This window comes from Vigna unguiculata, chromosome 4 (assembly GCF_037176805.1).
Source record: "Vigna unguiculata cultivar grain cowpea cultivar isolate G323 ecotype 2 chromosome 4, ASM3717680v1, whole genome shotgun sequence".
Classification (NCBI taxonomy): domain Eukaryota; kingdom Viridiplantae; phylum Streptophyta; class Magnoliopsida; order Fabales; family Fabaceae; genus Vigna; species Vigna unguiculata.
Window position 1 is genome coordinate 33,291,641 of NC_140795.1, and position 20,472 is coordinate 33,312,112.

The 20,472-nt window shown below is 38.3% G+C and overlaps 1 protein-coding gene across 1 annotated transcript; it reads left to right on the top strand.

Moving 5' to 3' along the window:
* Positions 1-435: 435 nt before the first annotated feature.
* LOC146887051 (uncharacterized) lies at positions 436-918 on the top strand. The gene has a single exon (XM_085672000.1). It carries the CDS (start codon positions 436-438, stop codon positions 916-918), a length of 483 nt encoding a protein of 160 aa, XP_085528126.1.
* The last annotated feature ends 19,554 nt before the right edge of the window (positions 919-20,472 follow it).

Here is a 20,472-nt window from a genome sequence, read left to right on the forward strand (position 1 = left end):
TTCTTGATCCCTTCCTAAACCTAAGGATAATTGACTTAATCAGTTATCTAGGGTTTCCCCTTTTTTCTTTTTTCCCTCTTAGATCTGTTTATATAAAAAAGATTTGAGATCCACGTTATTTTGTAGTCAAAATACAAAAAATATTGAATGAAATACAAAAACTCTTACCTTACGATCCTTGCAATTTCTCTTTGCTCTTGTCCTGTGCTTTCTCACTATAGCCCGTGGGCTTCTCCTAGTTTTGTGTTCTTCTCTCCTACGCTTTCCTCTAGATCCGTGAGCTTCTCACGAAAGTTTATCTCTGCCACAGAAGAGAGAGTTTTACTGCTTTATTATGGCATCAGAGCAGGTTACTAGACTGCCATCCTTCTGCAATACTTTGTCCACTATCAAGACTATGAAGAAAGCACTTCTTGATAATCTTTCCTGAAGATCATGACCAGTAAACCTGAAACAAAGCTTGAAAACACCAATCAAAAGATCAACAATTCTGATCTGGATCAATCCCTCATACCTACTAGTCCTTATTACCTACATCTTGGAGAAAACCTAGGTTTGGTTCTTGTTCCTAATACTTTGAATGATACTAACTATGCATCTTGGAGCAAGAGCATGCAAAGGGCCCTACTATCCAAGAACAAACTAAATTTTATCAATGGTAGCATTAAAACCCCTTTCCCTAATGACTCTACCTACGAAGCATGGGAAAGGTGTAATGTGATCATTCTTTCATGGATCATAAGGTCTCTTGCAACATACATTGTAGAGAGTATGTTGTACATAGACTCTGCCAAAAAGCTATGGGATGAATTAAAGGAGAGATTTTCTCAAGGAGATTGCTTTCAAATTTCAGACCTTTTACAAGAGATTCACTCCATCAAACATAGAGAAAGGAGTATATCACAGTTCTTTGCATAATTAAAGAAATTATGGGAAGAATTATAATTATTGCGGCCCATACCAACCTGCACCTGTGGTAAACCCTATGTTGGGTTTAGGCTCCTAAACTTTGGGCTCCTAACTATGCTAAGGCCCATATACTTGGTCAGACCCATTTGACTTACTTAGGGTAAGTGAGAGAGCTTCCAAGTCAGTAGAGTGTGAGAGCATTGAGTGACCAAAAACGCAACCAAGAAGAGAGAAAGGGGAGAAAATTCTGCAGATTTTTAACAATGTGTAGTCTTGGTAAATTGACGATTGTGGGTTCGTTAACCGTTGGATCGGGATGAAACTTTGACACAAGGTTCGCAACATATGATTCTTCATTATGACCGTTCGGATTGTCAATCGGAGGTCTCAAGTTTGAGATATTGGTCCCACACAATAGCTTTGTTTTAGGGATTTTTCTCACTTTGTTCTTCAATTAGCAAAATTTGATGCTTTGTTGTTTGGCTGCATGTTAGCACTTGTTTGTGCAGTTTGTTGAAACTCATTTGTACACTTCTTTGATTATAGTGGAGCTATTTCTTTGGTTTGGATGCCCGTGGTTTTTACCCTTGAATTGAGGGGTTTTCCACGCTAAAATTGGTTTATTCTTTGATTGTGATTATTGTTGCCATTTTATTGTTGTTGATCCTCATAGATTCTTGCAAGTTAGGGGAAATTAATCCGCTGCATTATCTGGTATTTTGTTTGTGTTGTTGTTTTTCCCATCAGAGTGGCATCAGAGCTCTTGGTTTAGGGCTATATATTTACTTGCTTGAATGATGGAGTCAAATACAAAAATGGTTGCTTTGAATGGTACAAATTATCATTTGTGGAAGGGCAAGATGAAAGATTTATTGTTTGTCAAGAAATTGCATCTTCCAATCTTTACTACACAGAAGTCGGATTCTATGTCTGAAGAAGACACTAGTGCAGAATTGGATTTCTACCTCGCCTTATAGGCCTCGGTTGGCCAGGAACCGAAGCCTATAATGGCGCGGTGGCAATTTTGCAATTATTGGCAACTTTTATGCCTCGGTTCCCCTACAACCCGAAGCCAAAACCATTGATAGGCCTCGGTTGTAAAAAACCCGAAGCCAAAAGCCCTGTTAGGCCTCGGTTAAGAAGGCCCGAAGCCAAAAAGGATGCCCAAAATTTCAAAAATGCCATTCTCGTTTTGACTTATAGGCCTCAGTTGTGAGAATAGCCGGTGCCAAAAGTGGTTTTAGGCCTCGGGTGGTGGGGACCCGAGGCAAAAGGGGGTATATGCCTCGGTTCTAAATTGAACCGAGGCCATAGTGTTTAATTAGGTCTAAACTGCAGCCCTTTCTTCCTCGCGCGCGCAGCTCCTCCATTTCTCTCCTCCATTTCTCTCTGCAGGAGCAAAACCAGCGGCAGCAACAACCAGAACAGCCTTCCATTGCAGATCTGCGCATCCTCGCTGGGCACCACCAACCTCTGCAGCGCCAGCTCCGCACACCACGGCGCAGCTATGGCAACCACCGCAACTCCGTCGCACACCGTTCACGCATCCAACCTCCATCATCTCTGCACCTCGCGCACTCTATGGCAGCGCCACCATCGTTTTCTAACCTCTGCAGCGCCAGCTCCGCACACCACGGCGCAGCTATGGCAACCACCGCAACTCCGTCGCACACCGTTCACGCATCCAACCTCCATCATCTCTGCACCTCGCGCACTCTATGGCAGCGCCACCATCGTTTTCTATCTTCACAGCAGATCCGCAAGACCACCACGCCTCCGCGAAGCTTGTTCCGCGCACCACCATGGCCACCGTAGACCTGCAACCACGTCCACACACAGACCAGATCGGAGCAGCGGCCACCACTTCACCTCGCAATCGCATCTGCACGAATCAGTTTCGTTCACGCACCTGTCCTCGCCGGAAAACACTGCCGAAACCACCAAAAGGGTTTCGAATTTAAAAAAAAAAAGTAGCTCATATGGCCTAGGGTGGCACAGAAAACCGAGGCCAAAAGGTGGGCTCTATGGCCTCGGGTTCGTCTGAACCGAGGCAGAAGGGCACTCTATGGCTTCGGGCCTTAACCGAGGCCAAAAGCTGTGCTCTTTTGGCCTCGCCCCAATATGCTTTGGTTCGCGAACCAGTGCAGAATATGATAAATAACCGCTGCCAAAGGCCCTTTCTGCACTGGTGAGAATGACATTTTGAGCAACAACAAGTGTGCAATTTTATTCGGCTGTATGTAGAAGACAATGTTTATAATCACATTGCTAATGAGACACATGCCAGAACCTTGTGAGAGAAAATTGAGTCTTTGTATGCTTCTAAGTCTGGTAATAATAAACTATATTTGTTGAATTGCTTGATGAATTTGAGATACAGGGAGAATTCTTCAATTTCATATTATTTAAATGAATTTCAAGGGCTCTTAGATCAATTGTCAGGAATGGGCATAAAGTTTGATGACGAAGTTATGAGATTATGGCTGCTTAATACTCTACCAGAGTCTTGGGAGGTATTTCGGGTTTCAATTACGAAGTTTGCCTCAAATGGCGTTGTTTCTTTCCAGATGGCAAAGAGTGGTGCTCTTAATGAGGAGATGAGATGGAAGGCACATGGTTCTTCATCTCAGTCTAAGATGCTTGTTATATAAGCTAGGGGAGAAGTCATAAAAAGGAACATAAAAATGGTAGAGAGAAAAGTAGGAGCAAGTCCAAGTCAAGATACAAGAATATAGAGTGCCATTTGTGTCATAAAACTAGGCACAATTCAAAAATACTATTTTAAGTTGAAAAATGAGAACAAAGACAAGAAGGGCAAGTAGAAAGAGAATGACCATGATGATGATGATCGTGTCACTACTACTAAAGGTAGTGATCTTGTTCTTCTTCGTGACTTTGAGTTAGTCAATCTTGTATTTGATGAGAGCATGTGGATTATTGATAGTGGTGCTACATTAGATGTTACACCTAGGAATGAGTTCTTTACATCTTACACTTATTTTGGAGTGTTAAAGATGGGTAATGATGGTGTTTCAAAGGTTATTGGTGTTGGTGATGTTTGTTTGCAAACCAACATGAGAGTGCAGATATTACTAAGAGGAGTCAAACATGCTCCAAATGTTCGCTTTAATCTGATATATGTGCATTTGCTTGATGATTGTGGTTATGAGAATCACTTTGGTTATAGTAAATGGAAGCTCACTAAAGGTAACTTGGTTATGGCTAAAGGAGAGAAACAATATAAATTGTACTAGACTAAAGCTTTGGTTGCTAAAGACAGTGTTAATGCTATGTATATAGAGGCATCTTTGTGGCACAAGAGGCTTGGTCATATAAGTGAGAAAGAGCTTAACCGTTTAGCTAAAAAGGATATGCTTATGGGATTGAGAAATGCAGAATTGTAGAAATGTTCTCATTGCATGGCTGGTAAACAAACTAGAGTATCTTTAAAGAAGCATCCTCCCTCAAGGAAGTCAGAATTGCTTGAATTGGTGCATTCTGATGTTTGTGACCCATTAAAGGTAAAGTCATTTAGTGGTGCACTTTACTTTGTTACTTTTATTGATGATTGTTCCAGGAAGATATGGGTCTATACTCTTCAGCGGAAAGATCAAGTACTTGAAAAGTTCAAGGAATTTCATGCTATGGTTGTGAGGCAATCATGTAAGAAGCTGAAATGCATCCATAGTGATAATGGTGGTGAGTACCGTGGACCCTTTGATGTTTATTGCGAGCAATAGGGTATTAGACACGAGAAGACTCCTATTAAAACTCCTCAATTGAATGGTCTAGCGGAGAGAATGAACAAGACCTTGGTTGAAAGGATTACATGTATGCTTTCGGAAGCAAAGTTGCATAACCACTTTTGGGGAGAGGCATTGCTTGCAGCTGTGCATGTTATTAATCTCAATCCCGTAGTTGCTTTGAATACTGAGGTGCTAGAAAAAATTTGGTTTGTTAAGAATGTTAGCTATGATCATTTGTGTGTCTTTGGTTACAGGGCATTTGTTCATGTTCTTAAAGATGAAAGATCCAAGTTAGATAAAAAGATAAGGCAATGTATCTTTACTCGCTATGGTCAAGATGAATTTGACTACAGGTTTTATGATCCTGTAGAGAAAAAGCTAGTGAGAAGTCGTGATGTACAATTTATGGAAAATCAAACCATTGAAGATATCAACAAGGTGGAGAAGACTACACCCGAGAAGGATCACAATCTCATTGGGGTAATCCGATGCGGTTTTTAGTTCACAATCTGGATAATGTTGAGACTGAAGCTCAAGATGATGACCAACATGGTGATGTTGATGATCAACAAGTTGAAGATGGAGTAGAGGTTCTGATTGATGATGCTCAAGAGGAATATGATATTGATCTTGGTGATACACCTGAATTACCACAAGTCCCTACCAGGAGGTCCAACAGGCTAAGAAAACCATATTCTAGGTATCCTTTAGATGAGTATGTAATTTTGGCTGGTGGTGGAGAACTTGAGTGTTTTGAAGAAGCGTTGGATAGTGAAGAGAAGAAACAGTGGCTGGATGCAATGCAAGATGAGATGAAATCTTTGCATGATAATCATACTTACGACTTGGTGAAATTGCCTAAGGGCAAAAGGGCATTGGAAACTAGGTGGATTTTCAGGGTGAAACAATACTCAAATTCTACTTCCAAGGTACAAGGCCAAATTAGTGGTGAAAGGTTTCAGAAAGAAAAGGTGTTGATTTTAATGAGATTTTCTCACCAGTGGTGAAAATGTGAATTGTGCTAAGTTTAGCTGTTACTCTTGATTTGGAGGTTGAGTAGATGGATGTGAAGACAACTTTCCTTCAAGGTAATTTGGAGGAAGAGATTTACATGAAACAACATGATGGTTTTCATGTTGAAGGCAAGGAAGATTATGTGTGTAGGCTAAGAAAGAGTCTATATGGTTTGAAGCAAGCTCCAAGACAATGGTACAAAAAGTTTGAGTCATTTATGTCTGATCAAGATTATAAAAGGACTACTTCTGATCATTGTGTCTTTGTCAAGAAGTTCTTTAATGATGACTTTATTATCCTGTTGTTGTATGTTGATGACATCCTTATTATTGGAAAAAAATATTTCCAGAATTGACAAGTTAAAGAAGACACTTGGCGAGCCTTTTGCCATGAAAGACTTGGGAGCTGCTAAAATGATTCTTAACATAGGTATCTCACGTGATAGAAGAGAAAAGAAGATTTATCTATCACAAGAGCAATACATTAGGAAGGTGTTGCAAAGATTCCAAATGGAAAATGTTAAAGTTGTGAGTACTCCTCTTGTTACACATTTTAAACTGAGTGTTAAACAAAGTCCTTCAAATGAAGCTGAGAAGACCAATATGAGTAGAGTTCCTTATGCATCTGTGTTGAGCAGTTTGATGTATGCGATGGTGTGTACAAGACCAGATATTACACATGTTGTTGGTATAGTTAGTCATTTTCTGTCAAATCTGGGTAGAAAGCATTGGAATGTTGTGAAATGGATTTTGAGATATCTTCATGGTACAATTAATATGAAGCTTTGTTTTGGAGGTGATAAACCTACTTTGATGGGTTACTCAGAGACTCAGAAATGGCTGGGGACATTGATTCCAGAAAGTCCACTTCGGGCTATTTGATAAAGTTTGCAAGGGAAGTTGTGGCTTCGTAATCAAGACTACAAAGGTGTGCAGCGTTGTCTACTACAGAGGCATAGTTTATTACTATTACTGAAGCATGCAAGGAGTTGCTATGGTTGATGAAATTCTTGCAGGAGCTTGGTTTTGTGTAGACCAATTATCCATTATTTGTGGATAGTCAAAGTGTTATTCATCTTGGTAATAATCTAACTTTTCATTCTAGATCCAAACATATTGATGTGAGGTATCATTGGATACATGATGCTTTGGATGCTAATTTGTTGGAGTTGGAAAAAGTTCATACAGATGACAATGATGCTGATATGATTACTAAGACACTGCCTAGAGCAAAGTTTGAAGTTTGCTATGAGATCGCCAGATTGGTGGTCACCTCCACATAGTTGTGAGGGGGGAGATAGGTTGGGTTTGGACTCACAAACTTTGGGCTCCCAACTATGCTAAGGCCCATATACTTGGTCGGACCCATTTGACTCACTTAGGGTAAGTGAGAGAGCTTCCAAGTCAGCAGAGTGTGAGAGCATTGAGTGACCAAAAACGCAACCAAGAAGAAGAGAGAAAGGGGAGAAAATTCTACAGATTTTTCACACCGTGTAGTCTCGGTAAATTGACGATTGCGGGTTTGTTAACCGTTGGATCAGGTTGAAACTTTGACACAAGGTTCAGAACATAAGATTCTTCATTATGATCGTTTTGATCGTCAATTGCAAGTCTCAGGTTTGAGATATTGGTTTCGCATAGTAGCTCTGTTTTAGGGATTTTTCTCACTTTGTTCTTCAATTAGTAAGATTTGATGCTTTGTTGTTTGGCTGCATGTTAGCACTTATTTGTGCAGTTTGTTAAGACTCATTTGTACACTCTTTTGATTATAGTGGAGAGATTTCTTTGGTTTGGACGACCCGTGGTTTTTACCCTTGAATTGAGGGGTTTTCCACGCTAAAATTGGTGTGTTCTTTGATTGTGATTATTGTTGCCATTTTATTGTTGTTGATCCTCATAGTTTCTTGCAAGTTAGGGGAAATTAATCCGCTGCATTATCTGGTATTTTAGTTGTGTTGTTGTTTTTCCCACCCTATGAGTGTGATCTTTTCAAGTCTTTCTTGAGGTAAAGAAAGCATGCTATTTGTTTTCTAAAAGACTTAAATGATAATTACAATAATGTTAAACTTCGATTTTGTTGATGGAACCTTTGCCTAGCATAAACAAAGTCTTTTCTTTAATAATGCAACAAGAAAGGAACAATGGTGGTTACGGAAATTTGAGTAATGAAAATAAAGTGTTGTTGAACATAGTTGACAAAAGGGTATAAAACTCAAGAATAGGGTCCTTGGAGAGGCCAAGGAAGAGGTCCTATCTCTCGTACACAAGGGAGAGGTAGAGGGAGAAATTCCAACTAGGGAAAGTAGTGTACCTACTACCACAAAATGAATCACATTGTAGAAGAGTGTTATTCCAAACATGGATATCCTCCATGGTACAAACAGATAAGTGAGCAAGACAAAGGATCTCACAATGACAAAAATGGAGGTTCTCAACATGTCTGCAACCTCAACATTAATTCTGAGAATGAAGGACCTACTAACCAAGTTTTGAAGGAAGATACTATTGGAACCTCTCTAAGTGCTGATGAGATTCAGAAATTATTAAAACTCCTTGATGAGAAAAATGATTCAAAGTATGATATCAGCCACATCCAAGGCACAAACAACAACGTTTCTACTCATAAACCTCAACCAAGTAAACTTTGGATTCTTGATACAAGGGCAATTGATCATGTAACCCGTGATCTAAACCATTTTTCCAATTTCTATAGAACTAAACCCATCATTGTAAAATTACCTAATGATCTAAACCATTTTTCCAATTTCTATAGAATTAAACCCATCATTGTAAAATTACCTAATAACTCTACTGTCACAAATGAGTTTGCTGGAACTAAACCTATTTCAGATTCTTTTGTTATTTTCAATGTTCTTTACATTCCAGAATTTTCTTTCAATCTAATTTATGTTCAAGCTCTTATTAAAGATTTAGACTACAAGCTAATTTTTTCTTCTAAACATTGTTAGATTCATGACAAGTTTATATCCAAGATGATTGGACATGCTAGCATGATGGAAGGGCTATACTACCTTGATGAAAATGCTTTCACCTTACATGACCATGTTTTTATTAATTCTATTTTGAATTGTTCTAAAAAGGATGTTAATACCTGGCATTATAGACTTGGACATCCTTGTGAGAATGTTCTCAAGCAAATTTGTAAAATCTATCCTTATGTTCATGATTCTTATAAAGACATTTGTGAAATTTGTCATTACTCTAAACAACATAAATTGCCTTTTCCTCACAAAACTTCTTTTTCTGATAACTCTTCTTATGTTGACATATGGGATCCTATCTCTATCCTTTTGTGCATGGTCATAAATATCTAACTATTGTTGGTAATTATTCTAGACATACTCGGGTGTTCCTTATGCATTCTAAGATAGAAACTAGAATTCTTTTACTGAATTTCATCATTTATGTTAAAAATCAGTTCAACAAACTCATTAAGAGCATTAGGTCTGATAATGACCCAGAATTTGAATCTGCTGATTTGTATAATAGTTATGGCATCACACATCAAAAGAGTTGTGTTGGAACCCCATAACAGAACTCTGTTGTTGAAAGGAAACACCAACACATTCTAAATGTGGCTAGGAGCTTACTGTTCCAGTCAAATCTCCGTAAATGTTATTGGTCCTATGTTGTTAACCATGTTGTTCATTTGATAAACATAATGCCTTGTGCTATTTTGAAAAATAAATCTCCCTATGAAATGCTAAATTTAAAGCCTCCTACATATCTTGATTTGAAAACTTTTGGATGTTTGTGCTTTGCCTCTTCCTCTAATTTTAATAGAAACAAGCTTGATCCTAGGGCAAAAAATGTGTTTTCATTGGCTTCAAGAATGGTATAAAAGGTTATATTCTCCTTGATGTTAAAACTAGGGAAATTTTCATAAGCAGAAATGTTTTGTCCTATGAAAATGTTTTCCCTTGCAGCTCCCTCGAAAGTGACACTAAAAAGGCTAAGTATCTTGTTGAAGACCTCAATTTTCTGCCAAAGATGAACACAATGATTTCAGAAATTCTACAGAACAAAATAGGAATAAAGAAGGCACAAGTGATCCTAAAAGTGATAGGATATTGGATAATGTCTCAACACCTGGATAAGATAACCATCAATCTGAGATCGAAGGAAGTTTACAATAGAACTCTGAAGTTGATGGACAAAACAACATCAATGATGATATTCAGGAATTGAGATGATCCATAAGAGACAGACAAGTTCCTGATTACCTAAAGGACTATCAAGTTAATGGCTCTTTTACTATGGATAATTACTACAAAAATGATAATAACAATCATTCTAAATCCAATTATAAAACTGCTTATTCTATTGATTATGTTGTTTCTTATAATAACCTGTCCAGAGATCACTTAAACTACTCTATGGTTATTGTTTCCAACCATGAACCTTAATCCTATATTGAAGCTAGCAAAAATAGTAAGTGGGTTGATGCTATAAATAAAGAGATACAAGCCTTATAAAACAACAAAACCTGGTATCTCACTAATTTACCTGTTGGAAAACGCCCTATAGGGTGTAAATGGGTTTTCAAAATCAAGTATAATGTTGATGGCACTATAGAAAGACATAAGGCTCGATTAGTTGCTAAAGGGTACTCCCAACTCGAAGGAATAGATTATTTTGATACTTTTTCTCTTATTGCTAAACTAACCACTGTGAGAATCATCCTAGCCCTTACAACTACTAAAGATCGACACTTACATCAACTTGATATTGATAATGACTTCCTAAATGGAGACCTAAATGATGAAGTCTACATGACTCCTCCACCTGGACCAAGTATTCCTAAACAAAGGCAAGTTTGTCGCCTAACTAAATCTCTATATGGGCTTAAACAAGCAAGCATACATTGGTTTGCAAAGTTGTCATCCTTTCTTCTAAACCTTGGTTTTATTCAATCTATATCTGACTATTCTTTATTTACTCATAAAACTGCTAGTACTTTCATTACTCTTCTTGTGTATGTAGATGATGTTATTCTGGCCGGAAACTCCATGGACATCATCAACAAAACCAAAACTCTCCTACATCAAACTTTCAGAATTAAAGACCTAGGAAAGCTAAAGTACTTCCTAGGTTTTGTGGTTGCCAAAAAAAATTAAGGGATTCATTTGTGCCAAAGGAAATATGCCTAGAAAATTTTGGATGAGGCTGTAACGTTCTAACCGAAAATTACTTATTTAAAATAAAAAGAAAGAAATATAATAATAAACCGCATTTATTATTAAGTACTTTCCCAAAACGCGTGAAAAATTTAAATATGTTTCAATGCGCCAAATTATAAAAAAGAAACCATACAATGTTCCATTATCACAAATATAAATGGTTTATGGTATCTGTTACAAAATAATTCATAAAATCCACGAAGAAAATGATTATAAAACTCCCATAGCTGGCTCCACTCCGACTCTAAGCGTCCACTTGCTCACCTGCATCAACTTCTGCTCTCATGTAACAAGTTACATGATCATCGCCACACAAACACAAATAAGGTGAGCTCAGATACAATAAAAACTGTTGAAATAATTATTAAATTTATGTTAGAGTAATTATTAAGTCTAAAATAGGGAGTTGTGTGTTGGGAGCTACTTCCAGCTGTATTTATAAGTCTAGTGCACTCTGAGTTGTACCTAGGTATTTAGGGTAGTCTTTTGATCTTTCATCTTCCATTGTTTCAGTTTTATCATTATAAATAGAAGGTTATGAGAGGGATCTATTAAGACCCTCCAATTGTGTATTATCATATTATTTTCACATGGTATCAAAGCAGGTGGTTTAAGTTTCGTTGTGTTTGTGTTGCTTGTCGCCGGCTGCCGGAGTCAAGTCTTTCAAAGACTCATGTCTGAAGTATCTCAATGTGATCCTGCTCTAGTTTCCGTCTGGTCTGTCCACCGTACCTGTTGCTGCTGCGGCTGTCCACCACCATCCGCCACTATTCATCATTGTCTGCAGCTGTCCACTGCCATAAAACACTATCCAAAGCTACCCACTGCCATTGTTCTCTAAATCGTCGTTGTCTGTCACTGTTCTGCCACTGTTCCACTGCCGACCTCCATTGTTCGTTGTCGGCCGCCGTCTCTGGCCACCTCAGTTTTCGCCGGCGACCACTGGATCTGGAGCGCCTCTCCGAGCGACAGCCACCCTCACCGGTGCCGGAACCCAACACCTGTCCACGCGCCGCCACGCGCCACGTCTTTTCCGCTGCGAACAGGCGCGTGCAGTCCACACGCCGCCTTCTGCTGCTTGGAACGTCACGGCGCCACCTCCATAGTGTTCGCCAGAGCCTCCTTTGTCGATTATGACTTTCAAAAGTTCATTTCGGTGAAGTCCAGAAGCCACCTTTATGAAAGTCCCGCTAGGTTTTTTGGTTTTCCTATACTGTTTAGCATTTCCTCACAAAATAATTCATAAAATCCACAAAGAAAATGATTATAAAACTCCCATAGCTGGCTCCACTCCAACTCTAAGCGTCCACTTGCTCACCTGCATCAACCTTTGCTCTCATGTAACAAGTTACATGATCATCGCCACACAAACACAAATAAGGTGAGCTCAGATACAATAAAAACAATTACAACATGAAATAATAAAGAATTTCCTAACCATAACCCGTGTTAGCACCCCAAACCTCAATCATCCACTTCTAAAACTTCTATTGGACGCCTCTCGATTCTACACCCTTTTATGAGTACATTGCTCGATGTTTGCTGCATGAGTGTCTACTCGCCCCTCCGACTACAGGCCACCACCTAATAGTCCACACGCGAGAATAATTTGCCACGACCATGATCCGCGACACCAAGTGAAGTTCCCCAATACAAACTACAGTTCGTATTTATCTCTAGACTACCAAACTCAATCAATTTCACTAAAGAGGGCAATCTTCCAGAACCCCGCCATATGAGCCACGATCTCGCACACTTCCCTTGACTTCCAAAACCACTAGGCTACAACCTCGAGTGATCACATGTTACCCCAATACAAATTATACTCGTAATTGTGCCCCTAGCAAAGCATCGCATCATGACATCTATCCAAAGCTGTGTATAAATCCTCCTCACGATCCAACTCTGCACCCAAAACTGCCTGACGCACCTCTCGCGTCACTAGGCGGAACTTGGTTCCAGACCGCCTTGCGGTCTCCCCGCGTCGCCAAGCGACAACACCTCCCAGTGCCCCCATTAATAATCTTCGCATGGCGGAGATTCCCTTGCCACTAGGTGCCACGTGAATCTAGTGGCATCTACCACTGTTTGGGGTCTCTATCACATGGTGGCTCATCCCGTGTTGTCAGGCACCATACTTGTAGCGTGATGCTACTTGTTTTTGGCCTTTAGAACAGGTCCAAATGGACCCCAATCGCACAACACACAAAATCATAGCACAATTCCAATCATCCAATCATACTTCTATGACTGGATCACAATTCAACCCATTCATGAAATTCAAAGTTGGGTCCAAACCATATTCAATTATTGATGTAATTCACACACACACACAACACACACATACACACACACACACACACACTTTATTACCAAATTAACATGCCACTTTGAATTACAGTCCATTATATACAAGCAAAGCCTCTAAAAGTAGCCACTGTACCACATCACATTTCACAATTTCACTCCCTTTAACCTCTTTTAGCCTAAATTATGCCACACTCATACACATGCTTAATTTAATCACATACATACAAAATTTCCAGATAGCCACGCCTAGAAATCCAACGTGAAGCAAAAATCAGCTTCTGTCTATGCCTGATGTGTCGCCTGGCAGCAATTTGTGTGCCGCTAGGCGGTGCATACAAATTCTAGGTTCTGTCCAGATTTTCTTGAACCTACACGAACCCTAAAGCCCTCAATTACCAATTCTCGTACGTGTTTTGACATAATTTTAAACGTTTAACATCACACTGGTTCATGCCAGTCCATAGCAATATTATTTTCATGCAACCAGTACATTAATCCTAACCCGACACATATTTCATCATTTCAAAATCCCATATGAACCCTAACCCCCAATTGGATCTCAATTCATAAAAATTTCATCTATTGTTTAACTCACAGGCATTTATCCACATTTAACTCACCCACACATACACAAAGAATCAACTCGAGCATCACAATTATCGTAGAAACCACCACAAATCACGAACTGGACAAATCAGTACACGTCGCCTGGCGGGTCGCACATAGCAGCCAGGCGGCTCATAGGGAAACCCAGAAAACTGGGTTCAAACACATGTGTTGCTTGGCGGTAGTTCGTGTGCCGCCAGGTAGTTTCTAGAAAAATCCAGAAACGCCAAAAGAACTCGAGCATGGCAGAGATATACACTTCAAACATTTCATACAATACATGATCATGCAAAAATTACAATTTAATAACAGATGGAACTCCCCTAACCTGGTATTCCTTGCTTCCACTTGCAAAACTTAGCTAGCCTTTCTTATTCCCAAAGCCTCCTTTGATCTTCCACCTTTCAGCACTTCCTCTCACTCTCTACAGCCCGTAAATATTCTGAAAGTTCTCTCCTCACTCTATGCATCAATGGCAACCTCATTAACACTCTCTCTCACCCTTAATGAAACCCTTAACTATGTTTTAATTTGGCTTAATGGTAGCAAAACGAAAATTCCATTAAAGAGAGTTTAAGGAATATTCAATGACCATTCTGCCTCTTAATTAATTAGGGTTTCTGGCTCTTCACTCTATAAATTTAGAAATTTATACTCTCTTATCACGCTCAAACATATCATAAAAATAATACAATTAAATAACACATAATTTGGCTTACATAGGACTTGAACCCAAATCCTCTCACCACAACCAAGTACTCTCAACCACTTGAGCTAGTACTTTTCCATGTCATGAAATTAGCATTTAATGCCATAAAGGCTTCCACTACCCGCATTTATTAAATAATTATTTATTTAATTATTTAAATTTCTCAGGTCTTACATGGAGCTAATTAATTGTATATGAGATCGGATAGGATAATGGGGAGCCATGTTGTTAATATTCAACTAAGCTTATGAATTTTGGATGAGGGTTGAGGTAGTAAGAGAGTTGGTAAATGGTGCAAGCTGATAAAAAACCAATAGGCTCGCTGTACTGGTGTAGCGCCTGGCGGCATGATTCAAACCGTCAAGGGGAAGCTACAAAATAGGGAGGTATTGGACGCGTGGCACTTGACAGTGAGGGTTGTTCCGTTAGGCGACATCTGCAGGCAGTGGCACCAGAAGTGCTTGGCGCTTGGTGGTACATATCCCCCGCCAGGCGATTTGGAAGCGTGTTGCGCCTGGCGACTTAGGAGTAGCGCCAAGCAATAATCCAGAGGCAAAAAATATGTTTTGCTTGCTTCAGATGTGCGTGGTCTATAAGGTTTTGGTGATATCTCGATGGTCGGCTTGCTGGGGTTCCTTGAGTTGTGGATCAGAACATATCCCTTGAGTTGTGGCTTGGGATAGGGTTAAGCACGTGGCATTCCTTGAGTTGTGGCTCAGAATGACATCTCTTGAGTTGTGGCTTGGGATGGCGAGTGTTGCTGGTGTGAGTGTGCGAGTTGTGGCTCGTACGGCGGGTCCAGATAGATTGTCCTCCTTGGTATGAGACCAACGAGTTTGGAAGTCTTGGGACATTACAAATGTTATTCGTATTGGGAACTCCACCTAGCGTTACAGAGTGTGGTCCGTAGCATGGTTTCTCGCACGTGCTCTACCAGTTGTGGCTGGTAGGTGTGGCAGCAAGACATCTCAATGTACTCATTGTAACATCCTTTCCGAATATTACGAATCTATTTAATAAAAATAAGATAAAATGTTAAATGCTCATTTATTAAGATCCATTTTCCAAAACATGGAAAAATATAAAACTTTTATTACATCCGAAGTTAACTCAAATCCATAAAATTTAAAACTCAATTATAATGTCTACGGGTAGTAATATGAAATATTACAAATTCTTTAAAAACTCATAAAATATAAAACTCTGAGAAAGTCATCTCCCAACTAGCCCCGCTCCGGCTCTATGCCTCACCAGATCCACCTGTAACATCGACTACTCCCGTGTATCGCGTACACGATCATCGCCAAACACAAATAGATAGGGTGAGCTAACATAATAAAACATATGCATTAATTTATATAACAAAACACACACAATTCCAAGGATCCTCATCCTTTGATCTCATATCACATGGCCACCACCATGTACTCCATGTTCTACGTCTTTGGTTGATAATCTCAAGCTATCCTTGTTGTCCAACCAACAAGCCACCACTTGTAGAACACATGCGGGAACACTCGTTATTCCGTGCCACAACTCAAAGAATGCTCGTGTTACCCTCCATCCTGAGCCACAACTCCAGGAATACTCTAGCATCTGACCCTTGAGGTATTGCCCAAAGCCTCGTAGACCATGCACATCCAAAGCAAGCAAAATCAACGTCTGCTTTATCAAAAATCGCCTGGCGCTGCACACAAGTCGCTAGACGCAAAAGGCTTCCAGACTGCCTGGCGGGAGACACATGCCGTCAGGCGCCAAGCGCCTCTAATGTTATTGTTTCCACAAGTATCGCCTGGCGGGACAACCCTTATCGCCAGGCGCAACACGCTTCAATTCTCTACTGGTTTTGTAGCCATCGCTTGGCGTTCAAACACCACCTCCAGGCGCTACACTAGTACTTGTGTAGTACTGGTCTTTTAGCACCCAAAAAAAGTCAAAACAAACCATTCACATTTCTTATATATATATATTCCCCTTTTAAACCATGATAGCATTCAATTCTAACTTATGAATAACGCATGCTTAAACAAATATAGCAGTAACACTCTAACGATTTAAGCACATAATTCTATACACCAATGCAATTAACATTGACACACATGCCTTCATCAAAAACCAATTCTCCACATGTGCCAAACCAAAAGGAACATTCAAATTGATATAAACGTACCTCATAACCTAATCATGCTTCATTATATGTTACTTGGAATTATCAAGAGCTTATTCATGTATTTTAAAGACTCCAAAATTAGGAATCTTGAGTAACGTATATCTCTAACTCCTAACATCCAAATCAAATCTCCACCGTTCAAAGTTAGGAACCACATGTTATGGACCACTTGTCAAAATTTCACCTAAATCGGACAGTTAACGAACCGGGAAATGCCATTTTACGAAAACTGTGCGAACTAGAAAAATTGGTTGCACCTAGCGCCCATAAGTGAGGAAGGTGGCGCCTGGCGGGACTATGCTAGCTCCGGGCGGTTCCTGTTCTGCAAAAAATATAAAAAACAACATTTTTCGTGAATCAGAGCACCACACATCACTGGTATGGCGCTTGACAGTAACCAACGTGCTGCCAGGCGGTTCCTACTGTTTCAAGAACCCCAACATTCTTCTCTGCACCTGCGAACCTCAATCCATTCAACTCCAACTGTTCTGGTTTCATTCAATTTACGACTCAAAAGGTTGTACTTAATGTTTAGGTTCACTATCCATTCCTAGAACTTCCAATAAGTGAAATTCCATTAACCTTTTTCCCTTAATTTAGTGCCACTATAAAAACCCCCAAATCATTAGCCCTAAATTAGTGTTCATATAGTTTTTCATTGAATTTAAACTTCAACTACATATAATCCCACGAAAATCTGATCTCCAACCATTTACCAATCATTAGTACTATCTTTTACCCCAATCAGAGTTAACTCAGGAACCCCAAAACACCGAAATCGAACCAATATTGGTTCGCGTCGCTTGGTGGGTGTTCATCACTGCCAGGCAGCTCATCAAAACCCAGAAACTGGGTTGAGCCATACGCGTCGCCTAGCGGCACAAGACTCGCTGCCAGGCGGTTCCTTGTAGGAACCCAGAAACCAAGCAAAAATACAAGTGCCACTTGGCGGCAGTTCATCACCCACCAAGCGGTTTTTGGGAAATTTCCAAAAATCAGAAAATCAACCCAAATAGCAGGTATTCATGCATAATTATGTCTATATATCATGTGATTTATCCTTAAACGTAAAATTAACGAGTAACAACTCCCCTAACCTGGAATTTCCTTTGCTTAGAGTTTGAATTATGAGTCTTCCCTTGAGCACCAAGGGTCTTGAACCCAAGTCCTCTCACACAATTAAGTACTCTCAACCACTTGAGCTAGTATTTTTCCACGTCATAACAATCTCCATTAAATTCCATAAAGGCTCCCCTACCCGTATTTATTAAATATTTATTTATTTAATTATTTAAATTTTATGGGTCTTACACTCATCAGAAGACGTAGAACACGAGTAACATAGTCGTGGCCATGTGGTGTAAAATCAAAGGATAGAAATTCCTTTGGTGTATTTGTATGGTTTGTATGATGTGTGTGTGTGTGTGTGTATATATATATATATATATGTTTATGTAATTGTAAGCTCACCCTATCTGCTTATGTTTGGCGATGATCGTGTACACGGTACACAAGAGCATATGATGTTGCAAGTGGATCTAGTGAGAAATAGAACCAGAGCTGGGCTAGCTTGGGAAATTTTCTACAGATTTTTATTATGGCTTTACAAACTTTGAAAATTTTGAAAGCATTGGATTATTAGACTTAACTTTGTAGTTTGAGTTTTATTAAATTACGGATTTGAGGTATTTTATGATGAATTAAATGTTTAATTTTCTCGCGATTTTGGGAAAAGTCAGTTTAATAAATGATGCTTAATGAATATTTCTATTTTATTTTGTTTAAATCCATAATATCGGTTGGGATGTTCCACAAAGCATATCCCTTAATGACTACTAAAATGAATCACTTGCATTAAGGTTCATACTCTATAACTAGCTAGAGCCTTAAATCCATTTATAATTCTAAAAGTAGGAGGAAAGTTAGTTGGACCACAACTTGAAACTAGTTTCTACTCAATCTCAAAGTAGTGAAATAACACGAGTGATCAGTTCATCCAACAACAAATATAAACTAACTCACAAACATGTAATGAAAGCATACTTTAATAGATAAAACAGTACCAATACAAGAGAGTTCTAAAGAGTTACATCTTAGCTTCAACACAGAAAAATTTAGCTCCTCATAATGTATGAAAATATTTCAATATAATGAAAAGTCATCATCCTTCTATCCTTTGATATTGTTCTCTAAAGTACACAGAAAAAGTGTATATAAAAGCTCTCAAAAGAACCACTCTCAAAAAGTCTATACAAACAAGGGTGAAACTAAACTTTAATAACTATCTAGGGCAATGCTAAGCGGTGCACTTTGTAGCTCAAGCTTTAGAGGTTTCCTTCTTGGTTGGATTTACTTTGATGGCATGAGCCTCCTATTTTGATGCTTTAGCTTTTGAGATAACTTCAAAGGAAGGAAATCTTCATAGCTTAGTCTTTGGTTTAGTGCTTGAGATTTTCCTTTGTATTGAGTTTTCTTGTGTGGCTCAAGCCTCAATTTTCTACTAAGCTGCACCTTTGTCAGTTTTGTCCAAAATTGCTTGAATCTTTGTTGTTTTTTTTTTTTTGGTTAAATTAGTCTTTTGGTCCCTCTATTTGTTATGAAATTTCAGTTTGGTCCTCAAATTTTTCGTTGTCTCAATTTGGTCCTCATTTTCTTAAAAATGACTCAATTTGGTCCTCACCGTTAACTTTGACCAAACGGTATTAAAGTCAACGCCACGTGTCAATTTAAGGTTTTTTTTTATATTTTTTTAATATTTTTTAATTTCTTTTAATTTTTTTTAATTTTTTGTTTTATTTTGGCACATGTCATTTCACATTTGTGCCACATGTCAAAGTGACTCAATTTGGTCCTATATTTGTTTTTAGTTTCAATTTAGTCCCAATTTTTGTAAAAATGAAGCAATATTATCCTTCTTTAAATTGACACTAAATTTACTTTTTTTTTATAAATTTTATGGTGATATTCTTACTAAAATTAATGTTTTTATTAAATATTTCTATAAATATTTTAAATTAACTTTAAATTCTATACAAAATATTAGACTTTGATTTTGTTTTGAACTTGAAATTTAGTTCCTAAACTTATGTGTGTGACAAGTTATTTGATTTTTAATTTTTACTAAGTTTGTATAATATGGTACACTTGATGCCTTGATGCCTTTATATATGATGACAAAATTGTTAATTTTTGAAATTAAGTTTGGGGTTTAACTTTGTTTAATAATAAAACAAAAAAAAAACTTATTTTAAAATATTTCTACAAATATTTAATAAAAACGTCAATTTTATTAAGAATATCATCATAAGTTGTATACAAAGATTAAATTGAATCTCAATCTAAGGAGGACAATATTGCTTCATTTTTACAAAAAATGGGACTATATTGAAACTAAAAACAAATATAAGGACCAAATTGAGTCACTTTGACACGTGGCATAACTGTGAAGTGACACGTGTCAAAAATAAAAAATTAAAAAAATTTAAAAAAATTTAAAAAAAATTAAAAAAATTAAAAAAAATTCAAAAAATTCAAAAAAATAGAAATTGACACGTGACATTGACTTAACACCGTCTGGTCAAAGTTAACGGTGAGAACCAAATTGAGTCATTTTTAAGAAAATGTGAACCAAATTGAGACAACGAAAAACTTGAGGACCAAACTGAAATTTCATAACGGAGGAAACAAAATAATTTAACCTTTATTTTTCCACTTTTGACTCTTTGATTACACTTAGATCTGTAAAACAAACTACATTGGAATGAATTTCATATAAACAAGATAGAATTAAGACAAAAATAAAGGGCCA